The sequence below is a fragment of the Anomalospiza imberbis genome, chromosome 2 (assembly GCF_031753505.1).
Source record: "Anomalospiza imberbis isolate Cuckoo-Finch-1a 21T00152 chromosome 2, ASM3175350v1, whole genome shotgun sequence".
Lineage (NCBI taxonomy): Eukaryota > Metazoa > Chordata > Aves > Passeriformes > Viduidae > Anomalospiza > Anomalospiza imberbis.
In genome coordinates this window covers 17236823-17261054 of record NC_089682.1, presented here as the reverse complement: position 1 = coordinate 17261054, position 24232 = coordinate 17236823, and the positions used below count along the sequence as shown (strand labels likewise).

Here is a 24232-nt window from a genome sequence, read left to right as displayed (position 1 = left end):
AGTGATAGTTGTATCTTAATTCAGTTTTAAGAAGGAGTATTTTAGACTGTTGTAAGCCAAGCAAAAGTATTTCTGTTGCATCTCAAAATGCATTATCTATGGAAATTATTGCATAGAAAGGTGAACTTTGTCTCTCAGCATTGTTACGTCCAAATTAAAAAAATGGCATAAAAGTGTGCTGCGTTAAGGTTTCCCTGTATAACTTCAGGCTCACAGTGCTAATCTTCATTTGCCTACCTTAACAACAATGTTGGGTTTTATCCTAATTGGCTTTATTAATTTCACTTGCCTAAGGAGGAGAGGGGAAGATGAATTTGGCTTTATATCATCGTTCTCTTTCATTGGAATAATTGAATACTAGAGTGTAATGAAAATAGGTGTGCTTTTAGTTAAGAAGGTGGGATGGCTTTTCTGAACACATTGTTTGCAGTATGAAATGACCTGGGTTGGGTTTTATTTGGTTGGTTGATTTGTTTGGGTTTGAGGCTTTTTGTGGTTTGTTTGGGGGGGCTTATTTTGATTTTTTTTTTGGCGGGGGGGGGGGAGATTTGGGGTTGGTTTTTTTGAGGGGGGAGGGAGTGGGTGGCGAGCCGATGACGCACGTCAGGAGCCCCAAGTGAGCAGATGTGTATTTTGTCTCCTAAAGAGTTAAGGGCGGTGCTGGCCCCCGCTCCGCCGGCGCTGCCCGGAGCATCCAGCAGGCGGCCGCGCTCCCGGCGCTCCCGGCGCTCCCGCCGCGCTGCCAGCAGCCGCGCGCACCGTGGGAAGCAGCGCAAGGATTGACGTCCAGAACACCCTGCCTATAGGATCCGAGCCGCCAGCCGAGCCCCGCTTTCCCCCTCGCTTTAAATCCGCCTGGCGATGGCAGGCACCGAAAGCGGGAGGGATTGGCAATGCAGCGTGGCAGCAACTCCCGAAAGTTCATGCTTTCTGTAACTCCCTGCTTTTGGACTCGGAGCTGCCGGGCAGACCCGAAGCTGGGAGTTTAACGAGCCCCGTTTGCGAAAATGCCTGCCACTTGCTGGTCTTTGAATTTGATAATTGGCCTTCCAGAGCTGAGGAATACTTAACAGCAAGAGAAGTCGAGGAGGAAAAGGCAAGTTTCACAATTCAAACCATGCTAAAACATGTTATCCTTTCACCTTATGGAAACAGGACTGTGGACCAAGCTGCAGGTGCTTTTTGGTTGGGTTATTGACAAGATGTGTCACAAAGTAATATGACTTTTAAACTCTTCTGACTGTTTAAAGCCAGCAAGGAGCAGCAAAATTAAAGCAAGAAATTAATTTAAGGAATTTGAGGACTTTCAAAGAAGAAAGCTGTTTTCCGAGAAGAGTAAAGCAGGACGATGGCATCTGGAGAGTGCCTTCTGCTAGACCTAGAAACAGATAACTTCATTTTCTATAACATCTCTGTCAACCAGAGTGCAAACTTTTCCATCCTGGGGGAAGACTGGTTTTACCCAGCATTCCTCTACGCCATCCCCACTATCTATGGGATCATCATTCTGATAGGCCTTATTGGCAATATCACTTTGATTAAGATATTCTGTACTGTGAAATCCATGAGAAATGTCCCTAATTTGTTCATTTCCAGTTTGGCTCTGGGAGACCTGCTGCTTTTAGTGACTTGTGTGCCTGTGGATGCCAGCAGGTACCTTGCTGACGAGTGGCTGTTTGGCAGAACTGGATGCAAACTTATCCCCTTCATACAGCTCACCTCTGTAGGGGTGTCAGTCTTTACTCTCACTGCTCTCTCAGCTGACAGGTAAGCTTGGCTGCTGTTGCCTTGAAAAGAAGCCCGCTTAATTATGACTCCATAAAATGCACAATTATTAATTTGTATTTTCAGGTAAAATGTTTCTTTTTATTGTGATGAGGGAAGAACCACCTCAGGTGATTTCTGATGAATACATACAACTTGAGGAGGATGCAGACTGAACAAAGGATACTTTTTCTAAACTAAATATTTGTGCAATTTAGCTAATAGTCTACATTAATTCAAAGAGAGACAAGAGCAGATCAAGCTAAAGAGCAAGAGAGAAAATGCCATCAATGAAGCTCTGCTAAAAGATAGCATGTTCATATTTGCCAAAAAGATAATTGATCCATACTTCATGAAGTGTGAAGGCACTGGAGCAGCAATTTAAAGTGCAATTAGAATCAATTCTTTCTAGTGGCTTGCTTCCTTAAAGTTAATAATAGGTGAGACAATATTTCTTAAAATATTTTTCGAATATTCAAATTAGCTTGCCTGAAGCCAGGAATCGCACTTGCCATAGCCAGTGTATTTCCCCTGGTTAAACAGTTTGGCCCTTAACCAATCAAAACTGATCTGTGTTTTTGGTTCACAAACTTCATTTTCCAATAATGTTTAGTAAAATTAATGTGTAGTAAATATGCTGGTTTATTTTCTGAATACTTCCAAAAGAGATTAAGGAATACATTGTCACCATGCTGAAGTGACACAGAAGTATTGAGTGAAAAATGATTTCAGTTTTGTTGTGATCAAAAAAGATATGGGGATTGTATCCTTGCTCACAAGTAAGTGAAACTAGGTTTGCTTCGGGTAGTCTTTTGCATAGCACTGTCTCTTGCTAAGCTGCTTTAAAACATCAGACTACTTTTGTTCAGATTTCAATGTAGTTCACACACACATTTCAATATACTTTTTGCAGTCTCAACGAAAGCAGTAACTCCTCAGTGTTTCAGAGACAGAATGGTCAATATGTTTGTCCTCTCCTCTGTGCTGGGATATATAAAAATAGCTCTGTCTGTCCCAGTAGCAGATGACAAAAAGGCCTATGTGTAGATAAGTCTTAAAGCAAGATGCTTTAAGGTGCTGTAAAGGTAGGAAAACTGCACTAGTGAAAGACCACATTAACTTTTGCTCCTGAGTTTGATGTGCTGCTTTATGTGGTGTCTGGGTCCCCTCTGACCACTCTGAAGAAAATGGGAAAACAATAAGTATCTCTCCAGGAAAATACATCTTTCGAAAGCTGTAATGTAAGTTGCTTTAAGGAGTCTAAGGAAAAGAAAATGCATTGTAAAGAAGATTATGTTAGAGATATTTATTGCTATCTGATCACATGCTACATAAAGTAAACATTGTAAATGCTTTTACTGAGCAGCACATCAATAGCACTTTTTACCTGAAGGGATAGAAGAGAACAGAAAACAGCAGCTGTGCCAAGCTTGGGGTTTTGTGTCTTTAAGTTCTGAACTTCAGCTTTATCAGGAACCTGTTAACCATCATGCTGCACTGATGATCAAATGTTTTCATTTCCAAGGGATCATTTTACTCTCTTCTAATGCATCTGTGGTCCACTGCGGAAGGAGATGATAATGAAACTTGTAACTTTGTTAGGTCTATGAATCTAATATGCTGTGCATTGAAACACAAGTGTCCCTTATCTGTTAAGTTTGCAGAAGTTTCTATTTTCATAAATTATCAGCAGTGCTGGGTTAAATTTGTTACAAAATAATACAGTCTATATTTTGTCAGCTCACAGCCCATTAGTCTAGTTCCTTAAAGCTGTCATCCTGAACTCCAGACCCTAGTATTAATCATATCAGAATCATTAGGGAAATAACCTTAAAACATAAAGGGCAAACTTCTAAAATGTGAGTTGAATTTGAACCAGCGTGGTGATGCTGGCTGGGGGCTGTGGAGGGTCTGGAAGCCCAACACCTGCAGGTGAGATGCTGAGCCTGACATGTGGGGTGGATTCATAGACACCCATTTCTGATGACAGACATGGCACTGCAGGGACGTAGTGGTAAAATTAATGTTCTGTGTGAGTCCTACCTGAGACGCTCACATGAGGTGTGTGAATGTCCCTGTTCTCACTAATCAAAGCCATAGGCCATGTAAAAGAAAAGCCTCCTAAACCTCCTGCTCTGAATAGCATTGCATGGCACTGTCTCCAAGTACACTGTCAGTGTACTACAGACCTTTTGTCTATAATTTATCATCTGCAAAAAATTATCATAAAACCCTCTTGGTTTCAGCATCCTTACATTGACAAAAGCAAATGGAAACAACTGCTGGCAATACTGAACAGATCATGGTGATGCCTAGAGAGACATCACAGGGAACAGAAGTCTGATGTGTAAAGAAGAGCATTGGAGTGTGATACAAGAGGGTAATTTCCAGAGACATGACCACTGAAACACAAGGTGAAAGGCAGTGGGTAGGTGTGATGGGCAGATAGAGAATGTGAGACTGTGAGACGCTTATGCTACATTACAACAATGGCACAAACCGTCCTGGCTGCGTTGGATCACCTTCTGAAAACGAGGGTCCCAGTTTTAGTAGGGTTTTGCATTCACATCATCAGTGCATAAGTATATGCCTTCCTGGGGTATACTTTCATTATTTCCATTTCCACTTTGCCCTGTGTTAGGAATCTCTTATCTGCCAGTGACTGCAAACACTTGGCTGAGTGCCAGCCTCCAGCACAGAGCACCTAAAGCTGCTCAGTGGTTTGACCCAGCAGAATGAGGGGTTGTCCAGAGGATTGACTGTTCACTTGCACACTTCTCAAGGAGAAACAGAGGGACAAACTGCTGACCTCAGCTTTTCCTGCAGTGGGAGCCTCCCAGCCTGCAAGTGCTCTGTGCATGTATGGACCCAGCTGAGCATGCCTGCGCAGGTTTGAGCAGCAAGGCACAGCCAGAGGGTCCCTGGGTGCTTAGGATGGGTCTGTGTACAATCATGAGATTTCCTTCAGATTTCATTGTTATTTCAGAAAATATGTAAGAAAGGGCAAAAAAGAGTTAACGGTATTATAAATGTATTTCCTCTGGGACCACTCCACTGTCTGCACAGTGCTTGCATCTGTCTGGCTGCATTTGCAGGAGCAGTGGGAGCTGTCGGGAGACACCTGTTTTCCTGCAAGTGTGTCAAATTTTCAGAGCAGCCAGGAGAGGGTTAAGGCATGTGCTGTGCTTCCAGCCACCTTCCATGAGTGATAAGGCGCCAGTGCTGAGTATACAAGAGCGAGGAAACAAGCAGCTCGTGTGCGTGCATGATGTTTGTGTGTTTTAGAAACAATGTAAATGAGGTTGGTAGGGGGAAGGACAACTGTCTGCCCTGCTGCTCTGCACTGTCAAATCAGTGGTTTCTTCAGCTACTGCTCAGTTTATCCCAGAAAAAAAAAAAACGGGAGTTTGGGTTCTGCCCTCCTCCTCCGCCTTCACCTCCTCCTCAGTGCAAGGATAAGCGGTACAGCGGCACCCGTGAGAGCAGTGACACCTGAGCTTCTAGCCCAGGCAGAAAAGCCAAGGCTGTCTCAGCAAGGGACAGGAAATTAAGGAAAATCTTTGCACAGCAAGAGGAAAAGCAACTATTTAATTGCCCATGTCATAGGAGACGTCTTTATTTAATTGGCTTTCTCCCGTGACTGACAGGGTATGTACATTTGCATTTGAATTAAGCAGGCTGTCAAGCATTGATCACAGTTCCTCACTGTTAGGCTGACATTGTAAAAGATCGAAATGCCCTGGTGCTCATGCAGCGAAACCTTCCTGAAGCAATGCTGTTTTAACAAGCACACAGCAGAGTAATGTAAAATGTAATTGGAGTTTACAAGCAGCATCTTTACTTTGAGCACCTTGGATGACGTGGATTCTAGCACTGGAAAGCTGCAGCATGCCTCCCAGCCAGAGCTGCCTGCAGTCCTCTGGTGGGAGTGACAGCCTAGTGAGATATGTGGAGTGACATTACACGGGAGATTAGGTGGCTTACAGTGTAAAACCAGCTGCAGACAGCAGGGTTGCAGTCATGTGGGACACCTGAAATGAGGATGTTAGCTTTGGAAATGTTGACCTTAGTGCCATGGGTGCAGGGATGGATGCAGGAATGCTGCAGGGCTCCCAGCTCTGCTGGGTCCCTTGGAATGCACCATGAACACAAATTTTGATGTTCCTCTGAACTCATATAATGGTTTGTTTATCTAAGAAATAAAAATTCCAAACAACGTTCCTAAAAAAAAGCAGCAGTACGAGGAAAGAAACAAACCCAGAATTTCTACAAACATTTTAAACGTGCAAAAGTCTTTGTTTAGTGGTCTCATCTCTTCTGTGATTTAGATGTCTCCAGACTCTACTATTAATACTACCTACAATACTACAGGTGGTGTAATATCTATGTGCCAGTTCATTTATTTTATTTTACATTCACTGGTTTATATCTCCACTAACGGACTAAGGGAGGCATGCCACCATAATAAAAAGCTATGAAAAGTCAACCCAGATTTCCCTGAGTTGATATACATAATGACACTTTTTAAAAAATACCATCAGTTGTAAAGTGCCAAGTCCGTAAGTTAAGATATATTCTGGGCATTCTAGTCACAGGGAGGAAAACTGAAGGGACTTGGCCCAGCCCAGAGCCTTCCCTCACACTGAAGCACCAGGCAGCCCCATTTCCACCCTTTCCACTGACACGGTGTCTGTGCTGCTGCCCTTCATGTGCTGATGGATGCAGGGTGATATACACCTTTCTTCTTCAGCTGATGTACAAGAGTCTTAGATCCTGGTTTCTGGACACTGTGTCAGTATAATATAAACAGTCTTTACACCCTTAGTTTTAGCTCTCATTTCCTCAGCCGCTGAAGCCATTTGCACTAACTGATCAAACAGCACAAACCTTCTTAATATCTTGATTAGACAGAGCAGATGGCCAAAACACAATAGATGCACTTCTATAACCTGGAAGTATAGAGCTCCCATTTATATAGTGGTGGGACTGGTACGGAAATCTGAGTTTAGAGTCAGTGCTAATGTGCTGGAGACTGTCAATATTTAAGCAATCAAGAGGAAGAAAAGTCAGATTACCTATTGTTTACATTTCAGAAAAACCTAAAACCCCCAATCAGTTGTCATGGTCTCATAGTACGAGGTGCTGTACACACTGTTATTAAGGAGAGCAAGCAGCTGCAGAGAATTTGCCGGCTGTGTGTCCCAGCAGTGGGCTGAGATTTCACCATCACTCAAGCAAGGAGATGAGTTTACGGTGGACCCATCAGTTCATGTCTTACTATTTGATGTTCAGATGTGGACAAGAGCCTGGCTGAGAAGAGTAGAAGGTAGCTGAGCTGAAAAGTAGAAGCAGGCACAACCACCCTGTGAAGCATCCAGTAACTGCTTTGCTCAGAGATGACCCTTGCAATAACCTGTTTTCCTTTATTTTGGAAAGAGACTTCACCACAGTCCCTATGAGTCCCCTCACCTTGTTTTTCAGCAGTTTAACACCCAGGTGCTCACCTCACCCTGTACAATCTAGGACACCACAGGCCATGATCTCCTGGCCATAGCAGGCTCTGCAAATCCCCCACACAGTGTCTACTGCATAGGATCTCAGGCAGAGCAAGGGCTTCCAAAATCCCTGTGCCATGGGGCAGAAAACAGGGACAGTCCATGGGCCTCTCATAGTACTGAGGCACCTGAAGGCACCCCAGCAGCAAGCCAAGTGTTCTGCTGTAGAGAAAAGCAGAAAGCTAGAGATGCCTTGCAAAAACTCCCTTCCTATGCCTGGCTAGTGATCGGTTTAATTGGACTGCAGAAAACTGTGGAGCATCAAAGGGAGAAGCATTGTCAGAGCTCTGCCCATCCTGTCCTCACTTGCCCTTTGTCCACAGTCAGTCTCTGCAGTTCTCTGGGAAGGCAGGACAGAAAACAGTACCATGACATCCTGAGAGAAAAAATATTTCTTCACACCTTCAGGCAACCCTGAAGCATGAGATTGAGACGTGAATGTCCAAATGTCCTGGGAGAACCAGAGATGTGGATGCAGGAATAGGAGATGCCACATTAGCCATCAACTCAGCAGCAGTTCTTGCCCACACCTGTGCACAGAGGCTACTGACTATCTCATAGGATTTGGATTAAAACAAATCTTTCCAGTGACATGAGGCTGCTTTCTGAATATTCAGACTAAAGGTGCATATATCGCTCTGCTGCCTCTTGTGTGTCTGGCACTCTGTTACCCTCTCCTCTTAAAACTCAGGACCTCTAACCACTGACCTCTAACCACTGCATAACCTAACTCACAGCAAATCTGAAAGGCTGAGAGAGTTGGGGTTGTTCAGTCTGGAGAAGAAAAGGTTCTGGGGCTATCTTATTGCAGCCTTTTATCACCAGCCAGGGGGATATGTACAAATCACGAATGGACGAGACTGCTGAGGAACGCATCTCAAGTTGTTTATTTTCTAGCATCAGTCACATTACATGGTTATGACAATGGGAAGATGCCAGCTGTTCACATCCCAGGCAGCAGACAGAGAACTTAATGTTACAACTTACTTTAAAAGCTTTTTGACCAATTACACAAAGCAAAAGCATATTGACAGTAGTTCTATCCAACCACTATAAGCACACGTACCTTTGGTTAAAACAATGCTCGCTTATTTTGAATACATTACTTGCTTGTAAGCCTTAAGATATAATGCAAAGAGCTCCATTATTAAGCTTAGAACTTCTTAATATCTTGCTAGATATACTTTTCTGTAACTTAGGGAGTTATTTTAGTTAAGCATTAATACACTGACCATTGTTCTATTTTTCTTTATTTTCTACTTGTATAATTTTTCTGTTGACAAATCTTATGTCTGTTGCTTAGCTCTAATCACAGTTCTGCTGTCTTTGAGGTCTGCCTTTTGCAACTTGCCCAAAACCCTGATTTTAAGGATTCCCACTCCTTTCGATACTTAAGGGGATTTATAAGAAAGAGAGGAACTTTTTACCAAGGCCTGTAATGGACGAGGGGCAATGGTTTTAAGCTGAAAGACAGTGGGTTTAAGTTAGACATAAGGAAGAAATATTTTATTGTAAGGATTGTAAGGCACTGGAGGGAGCTTGCCCAGAGAAGTGGGGGATACCCCACCTCTCGAAGTGTTCAAGGCCAGTTTGGATGGGTCCTTTAGCAGCCTTGACTTAATTGAAGATGTCCTTGCTTATTGCGGGGGGTGGGAGGTTGGTCCTGTTTATCCTTTAAAGGTCCCCTCCTAACCAAGCTATTCTATGGCTCTGTGATTAGAGCAGTCAAGGATAGCAATCGATTGTTCAGCCCCTACATGCTGCTGAAGGTTCATATAGTGGTGGTGATCTCTTATGACACCTATGTTTACTGAAACCGTGGAAGGGACTTAAGGATCATATAACTGGCTCAGCTTTATATTGAATTACACTAAAGTCATGACACCGTGAGAATCCCACAGGATATCTCATTTTGTCGCATGCAGAAGAGTCGCTCTAATGTCTTCTTTTGTCTCTTCTTTCCTTAAAAGAGCACTGATTTTTTGCATCTCCAGCTCACTTGGCTACTGTATTTACTATTTTACACATAACTGAGTTAAAATGGTTTATTTTAGACTATGGCCATTTATCCCAATGACTCTACAACATTCTCAGTCTGGTTAGCCACTGTGTCATCTGCAAACTTTTCCAGCAAAGGTTTTATAGCCTGCTCAAGGCAAGTGATATGCACAACAAATAACACTGCAGCTAGAGAAAGTTCCCAGGACTCAGGCTACAAATGGTTCCACACACTGCTTTTTACCACCATGCTTGATGCACTATTAAGGAAGCATGGGGCTCAGGGTCCCCACCTGGAATCCCCCCTTCCAAGACCAGGAGTCCTAATTTTAACCCTTTCCTGTGGGACTGGGACAGGAATTGCATGCATAGGAGAGGGAGGACCACATGTACCCCGGTTCACACATGTACCCCGGTTCACACATGTGCATAGCTACTTCACGGTCACCTGTGCCAACATGCCCATGAAAGCTGCAGCTCCTCTGTACACCAGCATGGCCCACACCCTATTTACATCCCCTATTATGTTGTGACAAGATAAAACAATGCTGACATCTGCTGTGTGTTAAACAAGACAGACATATTAATTATCACCTGTTAGCAGGATTAACCTATCTCTTACTCTTTCTGCAACTGGCCATGGGCAGCACAAATATTTGTGCTTTTCTTGGTCACACCATCCAGCTTTTCTGAACATCACATCTTTGAAGCCAGTTCTCCACTTCTGAGGAAATTTACCACTTTTTCAAGCTTTGTAAAAAAATTAGCACCAGTTGTTCCTCAGCTGGTTCCTTTAGTACTCCTAGGTGTAAATTATTCAGGCCTGCTGGTGTGAAATTAGTTTGTGTTAGCAGATGTTGGCTCACAGCTTCTTTAATACAGCTCACAAGTTTTCTGCTACATCTGTAGTACTGCACACATAGTACAGAACCACATAGATCTCCTGCTCATTTGGTCCTGAAGATGACTATCAGGTTATTGTTTTTCACTTTGTCTCATCATTGTTCATATCTTCACTAATTATGTGTATGCCTGACTTACTGATTTTTTTTTTATTCTTGATTTATTTAAAAATGCACATTTGTCTGTTGCAGAGTGACCTTTGATAATTTGTTGGCTCTTTCAGCTTTCCTTATCAGTCACTAACATTTTAAAACTCCAATACTTGCTGTCATTTACTTTTGCTTTTTTTCCCATCTGTTGCATATTGATTTTTGTAATTACTTATTTGAGGTTTTAGCATGACTCCTCCTTTTCTGTTATCCAGGGCATCTTTTTGCCGTGCTTTTTTCATGGCAAGGAGGGAGACAACAGGGAGCAGGCTGGAAGTCAGCAACTAATATATAGTTAGTGATATCTCTTTGGATTGTGTTCCCAGTCAGTTGATTTGAAAGCTGCTTTTAAGTTTAGGAAATCTGCTTCTCTAAAGTTAACAGAATCATAGAATGGTTTGGGTTGGAAGAGACCTTAGTAGTCATCTACTTCCAACCTCCCAGAAGTGGGCAGGAACACCTTGCAGTAGACCAGGTTGCCCAAAGCCTCATTCAACCTGGCCTTGGTTCTAAATATATATAGCTTTTTATTCTATTTCCACAAAATTAATATAAGCACACCACAGCTGATATAGCTTACAGAAGTGCTAATTTTTAGGTCAATGATAAGCTCTTCTTTCTCTGTCAAAACAAGGTACAATATTGATTTATTGTACAGGCAGGACTTTTTCTGTTGAGCAACTGCCAATTTTAGAAACTCTAATGAATTTCTATAACTGGCTCTGTGGGATATCCAGCAGTTATGCCACCTGCTTAGGTTACTCAGTGATTCTGTCTTTAAGCACCAAAGGTGGTGCTTCCAGCAGAAATAAGGCAGATTCTCTAGTGAAATGAGGAGTCCATGTCTGAGGCCGCAGCTTTGTGCCCTGGTCACAATTCAATCCTCAGACATGCAGATCTCCCACTCCCAGGCATCCCTGGAGACTTGGGCTGAGGCAGTAAAGCCTTGGATGGAAGCACCCCTGGGGCTTGTTCCTTCTCATGCCTGGTGGTCCCGTGGCAGCACCAGTTCTCCCAGCTGCCTCCAGATGCTCACCACATTGCAACCCCCGCACCAGCATGTGCTCTGGTGCCACATGGCTCGAGCAGGCACACCCCTCTGGCTGTACCCAGGCACTGAGCACATAGAAATGTGTGCAGAGGGGAGATTGTCCCTCTGTGCCCTGTGGCAGGCACATCCTTCTCTCTCTCAGGATTTTTTCATAGAGGAGCACAGACAGAAGAAAGAGAAAACAATTTCTATTTCTACTCCTTGTTTTTCCCATGTGGAATGTGCTTGGAGAATTGTTTACCTGGGGTGATTGCTTGATTGGATTCTGGTGAGGATTGTTTGAGCCTGATGGTCAATCAGATCCGCCTCTGTCTGGACTCTCGCGAGAGGGTCACGAGTTGTGAGGGGTTAGATATGGTAGTTAGAACAAGTAGGTTTGTAGTTTAATATCTCCTCTAAATAGTATATTAATGTATTATAGTATAGTTATAATAAAGAAATCATTCAGCCTTCTGAACTGGAGTCAGACATCAGCATTTCTTCCCACTGGGTTCACCTGCATTTACAATAGTGCCCTGCACTGGGGTGGCCTCACCTCGGGTGCTGGTGGCAGTTCTGGGCACCACAGTATAAGAAAGATATTAAACTATTACAGAGCATCCAAAGGAGGGCAACAAAGATGGTGAAGGGTCTCAACGGGAAGCCGTATGAGGAGCAGCTGAGGTCCCTTGGTCTGTTCAGCCTGGAGGAGACTGAGGGGAGACCTCATTGCAGTTACAACTTCCTCGTGAGGGCAAGAGAAGGGGCAGATCCTGATCTTTTCTCTGTGGTGACCAGTGGCAGGACCCAAGGGAATAGCCTGAAGTAGTGTCAGGAGAGGTTTAGGTTGGATATCAGGAAAAGGTTTTTTGCCCAGAGGGTGTTTGGGCACTGGAACAGGCTCCCCAGGGAAATGGTTACAGCACTGAGTCTGACAGAGTTCAAGAAGCATGTGGACATTGCTCTGAGGCACATGGTGTGACTCTTAGGGTGTCCTGTGCAGGGCCAGGAGTTGGATTCAATGACCCTTGTGAGTCCCTTCCAACTCAGCATATTCTGTGGTTCTGTAAATGGATGAGTCCCAGCCCTGCTTCAGACAGCAGGTCTCACATCTGTTTGCAAGGATCCATAAAGCTGGCCCCACTGAAATCTTTAACCTGGCATGAAGCTGAAGATCACCTTCTGGGAATAACTACCCTGGGTGTAAAGGGAATTCTTCTGATATCCATGGAACTCACACTATTTTCTGCAGTAACCTTTTAATCCATTGTTTTCCATATGTATAGTTAATTTCTGAATTATTTTCGGTTGTTGATGGTTATGATTAGGAATAACACATTCACTATCAAATTATTAGTGTTTAAGCTCTCCTTCACCAGTATGTAGTACAGTTCAGTGGTCTCTAAAACTTTTTGTCTCAATTCTGAATTTAGGCATTCCTAGACTGAGGTTCTTATTTGTCCATATTCCAGGATAATGTAGCAGTATGCAGGTATACAGATTGAATTTTGAACATATGCTTTAAAAGTAAGAGCTGTGCCACTTTCATCAGTGCCTCCTTTTTCTTTCCATTTAAATGTTAAATTAATAAAAAGAGAATGTAGGCAGTACCTGCCAATGTATTTAAGATTTGCCCATTAGAGATGTCTTTGTGCCCATATGCAATTTACTAAAGATTTTAATAACAGATGTTCACTCAAGAATCATGCATAATAATGATAATTTTAACTAAGTATGCAGAAAGCAGATAGACCCAGAATAGGTTGTCGAGTGTGTTGATGGGTTAGACAGTCTAGCAATTTTGTGGATTTACTGAATTGTCTTCAGAGCTATAAATATTCATAACATCCATGATGGAAACAATAAAGAAAGTTTGTGGCATTGCATTTGTCATAAATTTCTTGATATATTTAATAAGACTTTTCTTGCTTTCCAGGTGGAGCTTCACACTCAAAAGGGCTCCATCTTCTTCATTTATGTAGTTTTTCCATGGCATCAATTTTTCTCTGTTGCCTGAGGCTTTTTTGCATGGTAATTGAGCCAGTCCTTCATATTATGTGGTCAAAACATTAATGTGATGCTCATAGAACTTAATTGCAAAATCTTAATGAAGGGATTTTTGCTTGGTCTGTTCTCAGGCCAGGACCAGACCAGTGTGCCATTAACCTCACAAATGGGAACAGATGATTGGAGATCAGAGGGACTGCTGATTGCACTTTTCTCACTATATCAGTTACAAGTGGGAACAGAAGAAGTATGGGGGACATGCTGACTGAGAGGCAGTTCTTCCATCCTTACCACAGGAAGTCATGGCAATTTCAGGAGCTCATTTTCTAGGACTGGGAGGAACTCAATGTTTTCGCTTCTCAGCAATTTCCGTGACTGTTTGTGTAAGACATCAGTCTGTTCCAGCCAATCCCTGCTTTTTATTTAAGTCTGAGTTTCAAATTAGTTCAGCTTCTCAAAATAGAGCAGAGTTCAAACAGATCCAAAACTTTGTAAGTGGATTTCTCACTTCAGAGAGAAAGTGGCAATATGTACATCTTTCCTGATGCAGTCAAAACAGTGGGATCAGTAATGAAGCAAGGGTGGGCAAGGCTTCTGAAATCTTATTTGAGCAGGTTTTAATACACTTGGGTTTTAAACCAGTAAACGAATTCAGGAGTGGAGCACAGGATATTTTTAATAAATGGTGTAGTGTATAGATGATACTACTTGGAGGAAACTTTACTTGACATTTAAGCACTCCAGCAAATTCATTTTGGAGGGGCACTGTCCCTTTTCTCTGGAGGAAGGATGGGAAGACCTTTTTATCCTCTTATATTTCCTGCAAGTGTGATGTTAAGCTGTAGAAAGATGGACATGCTTCAAAGGACAGAGATAGAAAAGGACAGTACTCTGTGGCAGAGTCTTTTTCAGGCATTTTCTCTCCTTACACACCTGGTTCATCTACATTAGTTTTCCTTGCTGTCATAAGGGAAGAGAGAAAGGCATTAATACAAAGCAGTCATGGAAGAGAAGAGCAAGCTCAGGCTGCCTATAGCACCAGCTTCTCCACACAGTATAAAGTTACTTTCCTAAAAAAAAAACCAAAAACAAACAAACATCAACAAAAAAAACCAAACCAGAGACTTAGCCATATGGAGTTAAATTAATTTAAAATCCCAGAGTAACATCTGATTTTCCTCCCCATGCTTTAGTTGTTTTCATTTAATTTTTGTGGCTGTTGTAGCAGGCATAAGTAAGTGGATGAAGGTGACAGGAAAAAGCCATGAAGGAAGCACTGAGGCTGCAGTCTTTGTGGATAAATTCCTTTCTTCCACAGAGAGCAAAATTGCAGCCCTTCTATGCTTAGAAACATCTAGGCAGTATGGCTTTGAAGGCAAAGCCTGTTTATGCTTCAGGTGACGTGCATTTTCTTGGCTCAGCTGAGGAGCACAAAGATGGATAAAATATCTTTGTACCAACAGAGAAACTACACCTAGGAAACACTGACATCCATTTGGGGCCATATTTTGGTTGGTATCTGGGGACAATTTACCTGTAAGTGTCTTTTTCATGCCACAGCTACGTCTGTGTTTATATTTGAAGCTGCAGCTTTGGGGCTAAGTGCATGGTATTAACCAATGTTTGCATACTCCAAGCTTTAGAGCGCATTAGGTGATGCTATCATTAGTTACATTATTATTAACACAGGGACAATGACAGAGTTTTCCTGTTTCTCTGGCATAGTAACCTCAGTGGGAAAAGTATTTACCACAGAAAGACCTTGGGTGTGCCACATTTTAGTGGTTTATGGTCATTTCAGTAGTTTCAGTTGTGAAAAACAATTACTCAATGAGCACAATAGAGATTCTAAGGGATGTGTGAAAGATGTTTTCAAGGATTCAGTGGAGATGCACACGCTCTCTGAATTCCTACCAATCCACAATGAATTTTTGGGATTAGGTTAAAAAATGATCAGGTGTTCTGGGTTGAAGCAACACAATCACCACCTTTCTCTTGGAGGCTTGGATACTGCCCTGGAGAACAGGGACAGCACCAGAGCCACTGTGGCTGGTGTGGGGAGGATTTGCTTAGCAGGGCAATCCTCACAGTGCCTCATGAATTGCAATTACATTAAGCACACTTAGGATAGCCCCATGAGTAATTTCTTTTGAGAGCTTCTGTGAGTGAGACTTCAAGACAAGGAGCTGACTGGCATCCATCCTGGCTGGGAGGTCACTGGCAGCTGCAGCGTACCTGGCAGGTTGCTGCTTCACCAGTGGGAACAGAGAAATTCAAAGACTGAGCATTAGTAAAGGTCAGCATCTCTTTCATATTTCCAATCATATCAGCAACCTAGTCATTTTCATCTGGCATGAGTGGCATGAGTTCTTGACTGTGTGGTTTTTTATTTAAATGACTCTTCACAAGGCATATTTTGAAGTTTTGGGCTTTGTTGCAGTGCATGAATTGTGCCTCTGGTTTTTAAACTTTTTTAAAAATGTCTTTAAAAGCTGATAGGGAAAGGAGTTTAGCTGAAAAGAATATATATATTTCAAACAATAACTCAATAATTAGAGACTGAATGTGCGAGCAGCAGAGGTGATCAGTCCAGGGCCATGCCTAGATCTGCTGCACACGTTGAGCATGCAATGGGACACACATTCTCAGAGGCCATGTTATGACCTGGGCTAAAAGTTACGCATGAAAGCTCAGTTCCATGAGATCCATGGCTCCTCTAAGGTGTATAGGTATATTCATCAATGTCTCCTTCAAAGTGGATTGAAATATTCATATGCTGGATATTAAATATGGGAAAGTTGCGTGCCTCAGGCTAACTCATTGAAAAAAAAAATGCAGAGGACAAAGCTGTGGAAACTTGAAATATTATTTGACATACAAACTTGAAATAAACATGCTGAAAAGCAGAATGAGCTGCTACTCACGTCCAGTCTACCTGGATGAAGTTATGAAGAAATGTCAAATAAATTATAAACCCCAGGTTTGACCCTGCCAAGAAAGTGGAATGAAAAGGAGAGGTGTGAAGGCATTTCTGAGCCCCACGCAGAAGCCAGCCAGGAGGTGCAGCTTTTTCACACCCTGAACACCAGCAACAGGAAAATCTAGTGGTGTCCCAGTCCAAGCACCAGCCTGAGGGGCCAATTCCTCATGTGTAGCATCCCCTATGCCCTCACCAGGAGCAGCCCCTGCTGCTGCTGTCCAGAGCCTGAGCTGGCATGGGAGAGTAGAGTGCTGAAACACAAACTGGAGAGACCCACTGACACATCAGCAAGGCAGCTGGAAATGGGGATTCCTACCAGATCACTACTGATCAGTCACACATCAATACTTGGAGACTAACAGAGATTACTAGAGATGTCTGCTTAAATTAACCCACCATCAAGGAAGTCATGCAGATAGTCAGCAAAATAATTTTATTTGATTGTCAGGCTATTAAGAAAGTACCTATCTGTGGCTCTGCACCTGAGAACTTATATTTTCAAAATGTGTTTTCTGGCTTTGTTTCCTCTGTTTTAGCTTTCTGTTCTTTCACTCCCATCCTTTGGGTCTACACTGAACCCCTTGCAAGCAAAACCTCTCTCATATCTTCTCTTGCATCTGCTGTAGGAGGCTTTAAAAATATACTAAATGCCTAGTAGTCAGTGCCAGCGTCCTAGACATTTGTAATTATGTTCTGTCTGAATTAAATTGTTTGTATATGCCATGTCTGATTAAAATGTACCAATAACTTGAAATGGAGTAATTTTCTGGCTTCTCCAACTTTGTTAATGTTAAAAAATTGAAACAGTTTCTCTATATTCTTTAACTTACCCAGGTTCCTGGAACATAGTACTAGAAAATTTTCTCTCAGCTGTCTATATTTTGTAAGACAATCCCTGAAATAATCATGCTAACAGGTCATGTTGATAAGCACACAGTAAACATCTACAGAAAGACCTTTGAATCAACTAAAATTGCTAATATCTTGATATAATATTAGTTTCCTTTTGCATTTCTCCTCTTTAATATTTACTGAAGACTTTCAGTGAGCTAATGTTTCTGTCAATAATCTATATCTGGTCAATGAGACTATAAATGGAGCTATTTCAAAACCAGTCCTTTAGTAATTTTTCTAGCACTTCTGTTTTATGACTGCAATAGCCATAGCATCATATTTGTTTAAGAGCTGTGACGTTCTTCGCCCGAGTTTATGATCTGCTGGAAGATTGTGCTTTGTGGTATGACACCACTTAATCCACAGTTTTCAGAGTGAAAGTTAAAGAGGTGCTAAGCAAGCCTTAAAAATACTGTGTCTGGCCACTGCAGCTGGAAAAAAAGGGGAGCTGCAGAGCTTGGAGAATAAGTGTTTAAAAAGCAAACTACTGAGCACAATGTTTGTAGTACATGAAAGGAAAAGTCCTCTACACAAGATACCTGTATGAAGAAATACCTACAAATGACAAAATGTCTAGATACAGTCATCATAAAATAAGTATGTAACTATGTATATAGTTATGTATACATGAATGTACATGCATATAAATATGTGTATGCATTTAAAATCCGTATCAGATATGTAGACACATATATACCTACATGGAGGGAAAGCTGGGTGTGCTGAGCAGGATACTGTATATAATCAGAAGCTGAATGCATGCTTACGCTGCAAATAAAGCAATTACCCAGTTAAAACAGTTCAGGACTGATGGACTCCTCTTTCAAATGCTGAGCTTTAGGATAATGCAGGCTATAGCAGGCGGGGACTCGCGGAGTGTCCGCAGAGCCTGGTTTGTGCTGCTGCATGGAGGGGCCCTGCTGTGCCACCCGCACTCGGGCAGGGTGCTGTGCTCACTGCCTGCTCCCAGCCCAGCGCCCACTTACCTGCCTGAAGGAGCCAGGATGCTGGAAGAAGCTTAGAAATGGACTCGAGGAGCTGATGGGATGTACCCTGCTATGCCAAAGACAGCTGGGACTTTCCAGGACCCAGGCAAACACAAGTCCACAGGGAGAAGTGACCAAGGGGGAGCAAAGTGCACCATGGGCAGGGTGAGGCAGACCCTGAAAGAAATATCCAAGTTTGTAACTGTTATAATAATGACCCTCCATGCTAATTTGTGAAACCTGTAGATACCCCTCCCTAATTATCTTTTATTTCTTCTACTATGTTTCTTAAATGAATATGGGAGTTGTGGCTTGCTTGGAGTGTCAAATCCTGCCAGAGCAGGGCTCCAGCATATATTAAGCTCTGCTGTTTTCCATTCCGCTCATTACGCACACCAATTTCAAACAAATTTAATTATTTGATATTCTTGGATTCTAAAGTACAATTTTCTGAAAGGCTGAAATCATGAAAGACAAAATTTCAAATCAAAAAATGTCTCTGTGTATCTAGAATAGTAAGCAATAGTGGTGTTTTTTTCTGCAAGAGACTCAGTTAGCACTTCTGGCTACTTTACCTCAATGCATTGAGTTAGGGAAAACTCTTGCCAGCTACACCACCAAACAGCAATTAAGCAGGCAGCATGCTCTTTGTAGCTTGAGAAAAAAATAAGGTTTGCAGGAGACTGCTATATTCACAGCTTGAAAAGTGTGTCAAAATCTCAGCCCAGTTTCCTTCAACACTGTTCTGGGGTGTAAGCTGCTGTACACTTTGGAAGAGAAGTCTATGATTGCACTTCCTGTCTTAATGCTGTTTGGACACATATTAATGTCATTAATATTAATTAACATGTTAATGGAAGGGAGCCCTGTGCTTTGTTGGGTCAATTACAAATTAAATGAACTCATAATGAATGCACATGAAAATGAATGAACTGATGACAGGTGGCTCTGGTTTAAATTGAGAAATCTATTGAAAATACTGAAATTAAAAAACACCAGAAAAAAATCCAGTCTTGAGTAAAGAATTCTTTTGTGTTTTTATTTCTGAATAGAAGGGAAAAGCAGGAATACTATGCTTGAATGTTGAGGTCAATAAACTATATACTTTTTTTGTTTGTTTTTTTTAGGTATAAAGCTATAGTAAGGCCAATGGAGATCCAAGCTTCACATGCACTGATGAAGATTTGTGTGAGAGCTGCTATAATCTGGATTGTATCCATGTTGCTTGCCATCCCTGAAGCAGTATTTTCAGATCTGCACCCTTTCCATGACAAAGGGACTAATAAAACCTTTATCAGCTGTGCTCCTTACCCTCATTCAGATGGGCTGCATCCCAAAATCCATTCAATGGCATCATTTCTCATATTTTATATTATTCCCCTATCTGTAATTTCAGTGTATTATTATTTTATTGCTAAGAATTTGATCCGGAGTGCTTACAACATCCCCGTGGAAGGAAATGTGCATGTGAGGAAACAGGTAGAGATTTGACCTTCTTCAATAATCCACATTCTCTATGAATCTGGGAGGAAAGAGGGAATACTAGGAAATTTACACTGTGACAGACTGTCTGTGGTACTGATTTTAATAAATTAGGTGGGGTAAAATAATTAAAATGGATGAAAGAAGCCATAATACAGGGCTAAACAGTTAAAGCATCTCCTCCTGTTTGTAAGTTCAGAGACTCTGGCAGAGTGGTTACCATGGCAAGCATGCAGGAGACCATTGCCAAAGCCTGGAAAGGTATTGACTAGGATGCAGGCAAAGGGGCAGAGCAGATACAGTGTTTGCAGATTGAAGCACAGGGGTGATATGGGAGAAAATCAAAACTTCACAAAGTTGCTTTGTCAGAGAGAGGACCTTGGATGAAGCCTTGTCTGTTTCTAAACAGCCTATTTACCTTGATGTATTTATCTTGTTTGTGTTATCGCTTCTTTTTAACTGAGGTGTGCTTCAACCTCAGCTAAACTGACACAGCCCATTCACAGCTGAGCAATAGTCCATTCAATTGCACCCAGCTGACACCTCCACCTTAGACTGACCCAACAAAATCATCTTACACAGCCTTCAGGTGCTATGCTGAAGCAGTAAGACTGGAAGGGCTTGGGTTTTGCCCATCAAATGATGGGTGATCCCTGAAATCCTTATCCCTTTTCCCTTCTGAATGTGTGTAAATCTTTTGCCCTGCAGGCCATTTCTCTGCTGATTCGATGGCTGTTTTGATTAGTGGCAATAAAGTGCAGCCCTTTCTCCTTTGGTTTTGGGGAGATAGCTCTAAAGAAAGCAAAAGGCCAGGCTGGTCTAGCACCCTCCGTCCATCATTCCCGTCCTGCAGTGCATTCAAGTGCTATACGTCTCCATCTGAGATAACTGGAATCGATTTCTTTATTGCATTGCTTCCTTTCCTTATAGTGCAGATGTGGCCTCAATAGCCCTATATCAAATTAAGAATACATTTTAAAAGAATATATGGTTTAGCCAAGGAGAGCCCTTTCTCAAAGGATTTAATTTTCAGCCTGCTTGCTGGAGATGTTATCATCTGGTGCATGTCAGTCCTTCCTGAGCTCAATGGCTGATTTTTAGTCAGTGCCAATAAAGGGGCATGAAATAAAGTCCAAATGGGCTTGCCACGTCTCTCCTGCCTGCTTGCAGCTGTCCTGAGAATAGATTAGCCTGTGTAAGATGCTCAGTTTCTGATTTACCTGTGGAGCTTGGATGCAGAATGAGGATGGGCCAGTGTCCTGGGAGCCTGGCCAGGCACTGTGGCAGGAGCAAGGGCAGCAGGGCTGAGGCTAGGAGCAGTTGCAGGCTATTCACATCCTACTTAAGTACAAGAAGTGGGATGCAGCTAATTCCCTAGGAGTGCCTGGGGAGCATTAGTGGGATTACCACAGAGGAGAACATTAGGGAGCCCTAAAAGATCAGCAGTGTTACATTTTCCAATCCTGCAAACTTTGGCTGCATAACCTCTCCCAGGCAGCGCTGCATTTTAGAAGGTTTTTCTGGGCAACTCTGTCTGTCCTCTCATTTTGGGCAGCCTCCTTCATGGCTTTTGCATTCATAAGGAAGAGAGATGTGTTTTTCAGTGGCTTTGCCATCTTAATGTACGGCACTTGTAGGCAAAAGACAAGGGATGATTTACCTCAGCTCCCCTCAGCTGAGTGATACCTTTGGGTTGACTCCAAGCCTGTAGAAGTAAGTAAAACAAAAGCATGGCTGGTCTGCATGAAGGTTATACTGCGTGCTAGCTGACTTTGTGAAAGCACCTTTCCCTGACTAAGCTCAGTTTATGTGAGAGGTGGTCATCCATCTACTCACCACCTGTAGCTCTCTCCTGGTGGCTCCAGTGCTTTCAGCTGAAGGGTCCACCTCTCTGCCACCTTGGTGTTCCTCCAAGTACAGAATATCCTCTCTCTGTTTCTCCATCTCCTTCAGACTCTGAGTGCTGAACTTGGTCTTAAAGGGCTGTGGAGCTGTTGACAGCACTTTTGTGTACATACACCACATGGCCCCATGGCAGAATGTCCTGCCTGTGAAAGATCCCAGACTCCTACACAATAATTAATTATAATAATAGGAATAATAAAAAGGTAATTTATTAAAATTACATATAATTGTATACATTATGTGTGGAGAACTAATGCAGATTGTCCACACTTTTCTTGCCAGAGCTGGGATTTTGCAAAGTGACAAGCCACTGGAATTTTATCTCTAAACAGAAAGGAAAAGAAAGACTACTTCTTATGTAATAAATTCTCAGAATTATTTGTTTATAAGGGAAGGGGGTTGAGGAGAGACAAGGAGAATTCTTGACTGTGTCCACCTGCAGTCCAGATTTTCCTGCTTTGGATGTGCCACTTGCCATATGTTAGCTGGAAAGTTGCAGCACTGGCAAAAATAATCAGCCCCTGGTCTGTGCTAGGAACAGCAGCTCATCTGTGTTTCTCTTCCTTCGTGCAGATTGAGTCCCGTAAGCGCCTGGCCAGGACCGTGCTGGTCTTCGTGTGCCTCTTTGCCTTCTGCTGGCTGCCCACTCACATCATCTACTTATACCGGTCCTACCACTACTCCGAGGTGGACACCTCAGTGCTGCATTTCATTGCCAGCATCTGTGCTCGGATCCTGGCCTTCACTAACTCTTGTGTCAACCCCTTTGCTCTCTACTTGCTCAGCAAGAGCTTTCGGAAGCAGTTCAACAACCAGCTGCTGTGCTGCAGAGCTCGCCTCCTCATCCGCTCGCACAGCATGGCCAGGAGCACCACACGAATGACCTCCCTCAAGAGCACCAACCACTCCCTGGCCACCTTCAGCCTGATCAATGGCAACCACATCTGCCACGAAGGCTGTGTCTAAAGGGCACAGTCAGGGACATCAATTGCTGAGCATGGCTGCTGGACTTTGCTCCATGGGCATGGTGAGCAGCGCACACACGCATGCACACACGCATGCAAGGTGGTGTAGTGTGCTCAGAGAGCTCAGAGGAGCTTGAAGCATCCACATTTCATCTTGGGCTGAGGCTGAAGCATCCAGCATTTCACCCTGGACTGAGGCACTGCCAGAGCATCAGATCATTGAGCAGCAGCCCAGAGGATCTCCCTGGGAAGTGCTGCTGTGCTTTCAATGAGAGCAAAATGAGCACCTTAAGATCAAATATTTTTTGGCTCTGTAGAATCTTCATCACTTCCTGCTCAATCCCAAACTTATGCAGACTTGCAGCAGTGATAAAAGTCTTATCAGGTGCACACAATTTCTCAGAACAGTTGCATCCATCACTTCACGGTGTAATGTATTTTGACATAAAAATAAATCCATTTAAATAAGGTGAAAACTTTTACAAAGGAGTTCAATGTAGGTCATTTACAGACTTTTCAATTATTTATTAATGTCCTGAGTACAGTATTAATTCATGGTCTAAAAGATATCAAGGGTTTACTGGGGCATGTCTGTGGCCCCATCTGAAATGAGCAGTATCTTGCACCACGTCAATGTGAAAGCAGTAACATGAATAAATGTGAGTTGGAATATGTTTACAGCTTTCAATTGTGTGAGCTTTTGCCTTGTTGTGGAAGAGACAGCAGGGCAATTTCCAGGCATTAGTTTTGTTCTTCCTGTCTTCAAAGGTGTGAGATAGTGAAAGTTCCATCATTTAAGTGGTACCACAAAATTTGAGTCTGGCTTAACTAAGGTCAGGCAATAGCAGAAACTGGTGTACAGCTATTTTTCATGTAGCAGTGCTTAGTAAAACACTAGTTTTTTCAGCAAAAGCTATCAGCAATGCAAGGTGTGATCTCCAGCCTACATTTTTTCCTATTGTCTTCACAGAAATATGTGCAGACAGAGTGCCAAAACTGGCTGACAGATTGGAGAAACAGGTCTACTCTAAAGTTTGCCCCAGAACAATACCTGTGCCAGATACCATCTATTCTGGAACAGGAGCACAGTGTCCTGCAGATAACAAACTCCTGAAGCACCTGGGCTATAAGACACGCAATGAAGCTGCACACCCGATAAATAAAACTGCCAAATGAGGCCATAAACCAATCACTGTAGCAGAATATTGGGTTTTTAATGGTCCTTATCCTCTTTGATGACGATCCTTTTTATTACCACACAAAAGATAAATTAAAGCTGGTAAAACTTTACCTGGGTTTGCTCTGTGTTTGTAGAAAAAGTCATGTGTGCGGTGTAAAAGCTCTCAGCCCTGCATCTGCAGCTGCTTTGGGATGCTGATGGGATCTGCTGTCTCCAAGGACTCAAACAGGCTCTGATGCCAAAGGCAGAAGTCTGAAAACTTTGCCTCATTTTCCCTTTTGTGCTCCGGATGAGGATGGACACGCAGGTACGTGAGCTCAGGATGGGGCCACACCACTATGCTGCTAAGGGTAACACTGCCCTGCTCCTCCACCAGCCCTGGGCACTGCCACCTGTGTGTCACCCCCTCCTGCAGTCATAAGTGCCCCCACATT

General features: G+C 42.8%; 1 protein-coding gene across 1 annotated transcript; it reads left to right on the top strand.

Moving 5' to 3' along the window:
• The first annotated feature begins 740 nt into the window (after positions 1-740).
• GRPR (gastrin releasing peptide receptor) lies at positions 741-23908 on the top strand. The gene is made up of 3 exons (XM_068179976.1): positions 741-1767; positions 19394-19745; positions 22227-23908. The coding sequence occupies exons 1-3, from the start codon at positions 1349-1351 to the stop codon at positions 22617-22619; spliced, it is 1164 nt and encodes a 387-aa protein (XP_068036077.1). The 5' UTR covers positions 741-1348; the 3' UTR covers positions 22620-23908.
• The last annotated feature ends 324 nt before the right edge of the window (positions 23909-24232 follow it).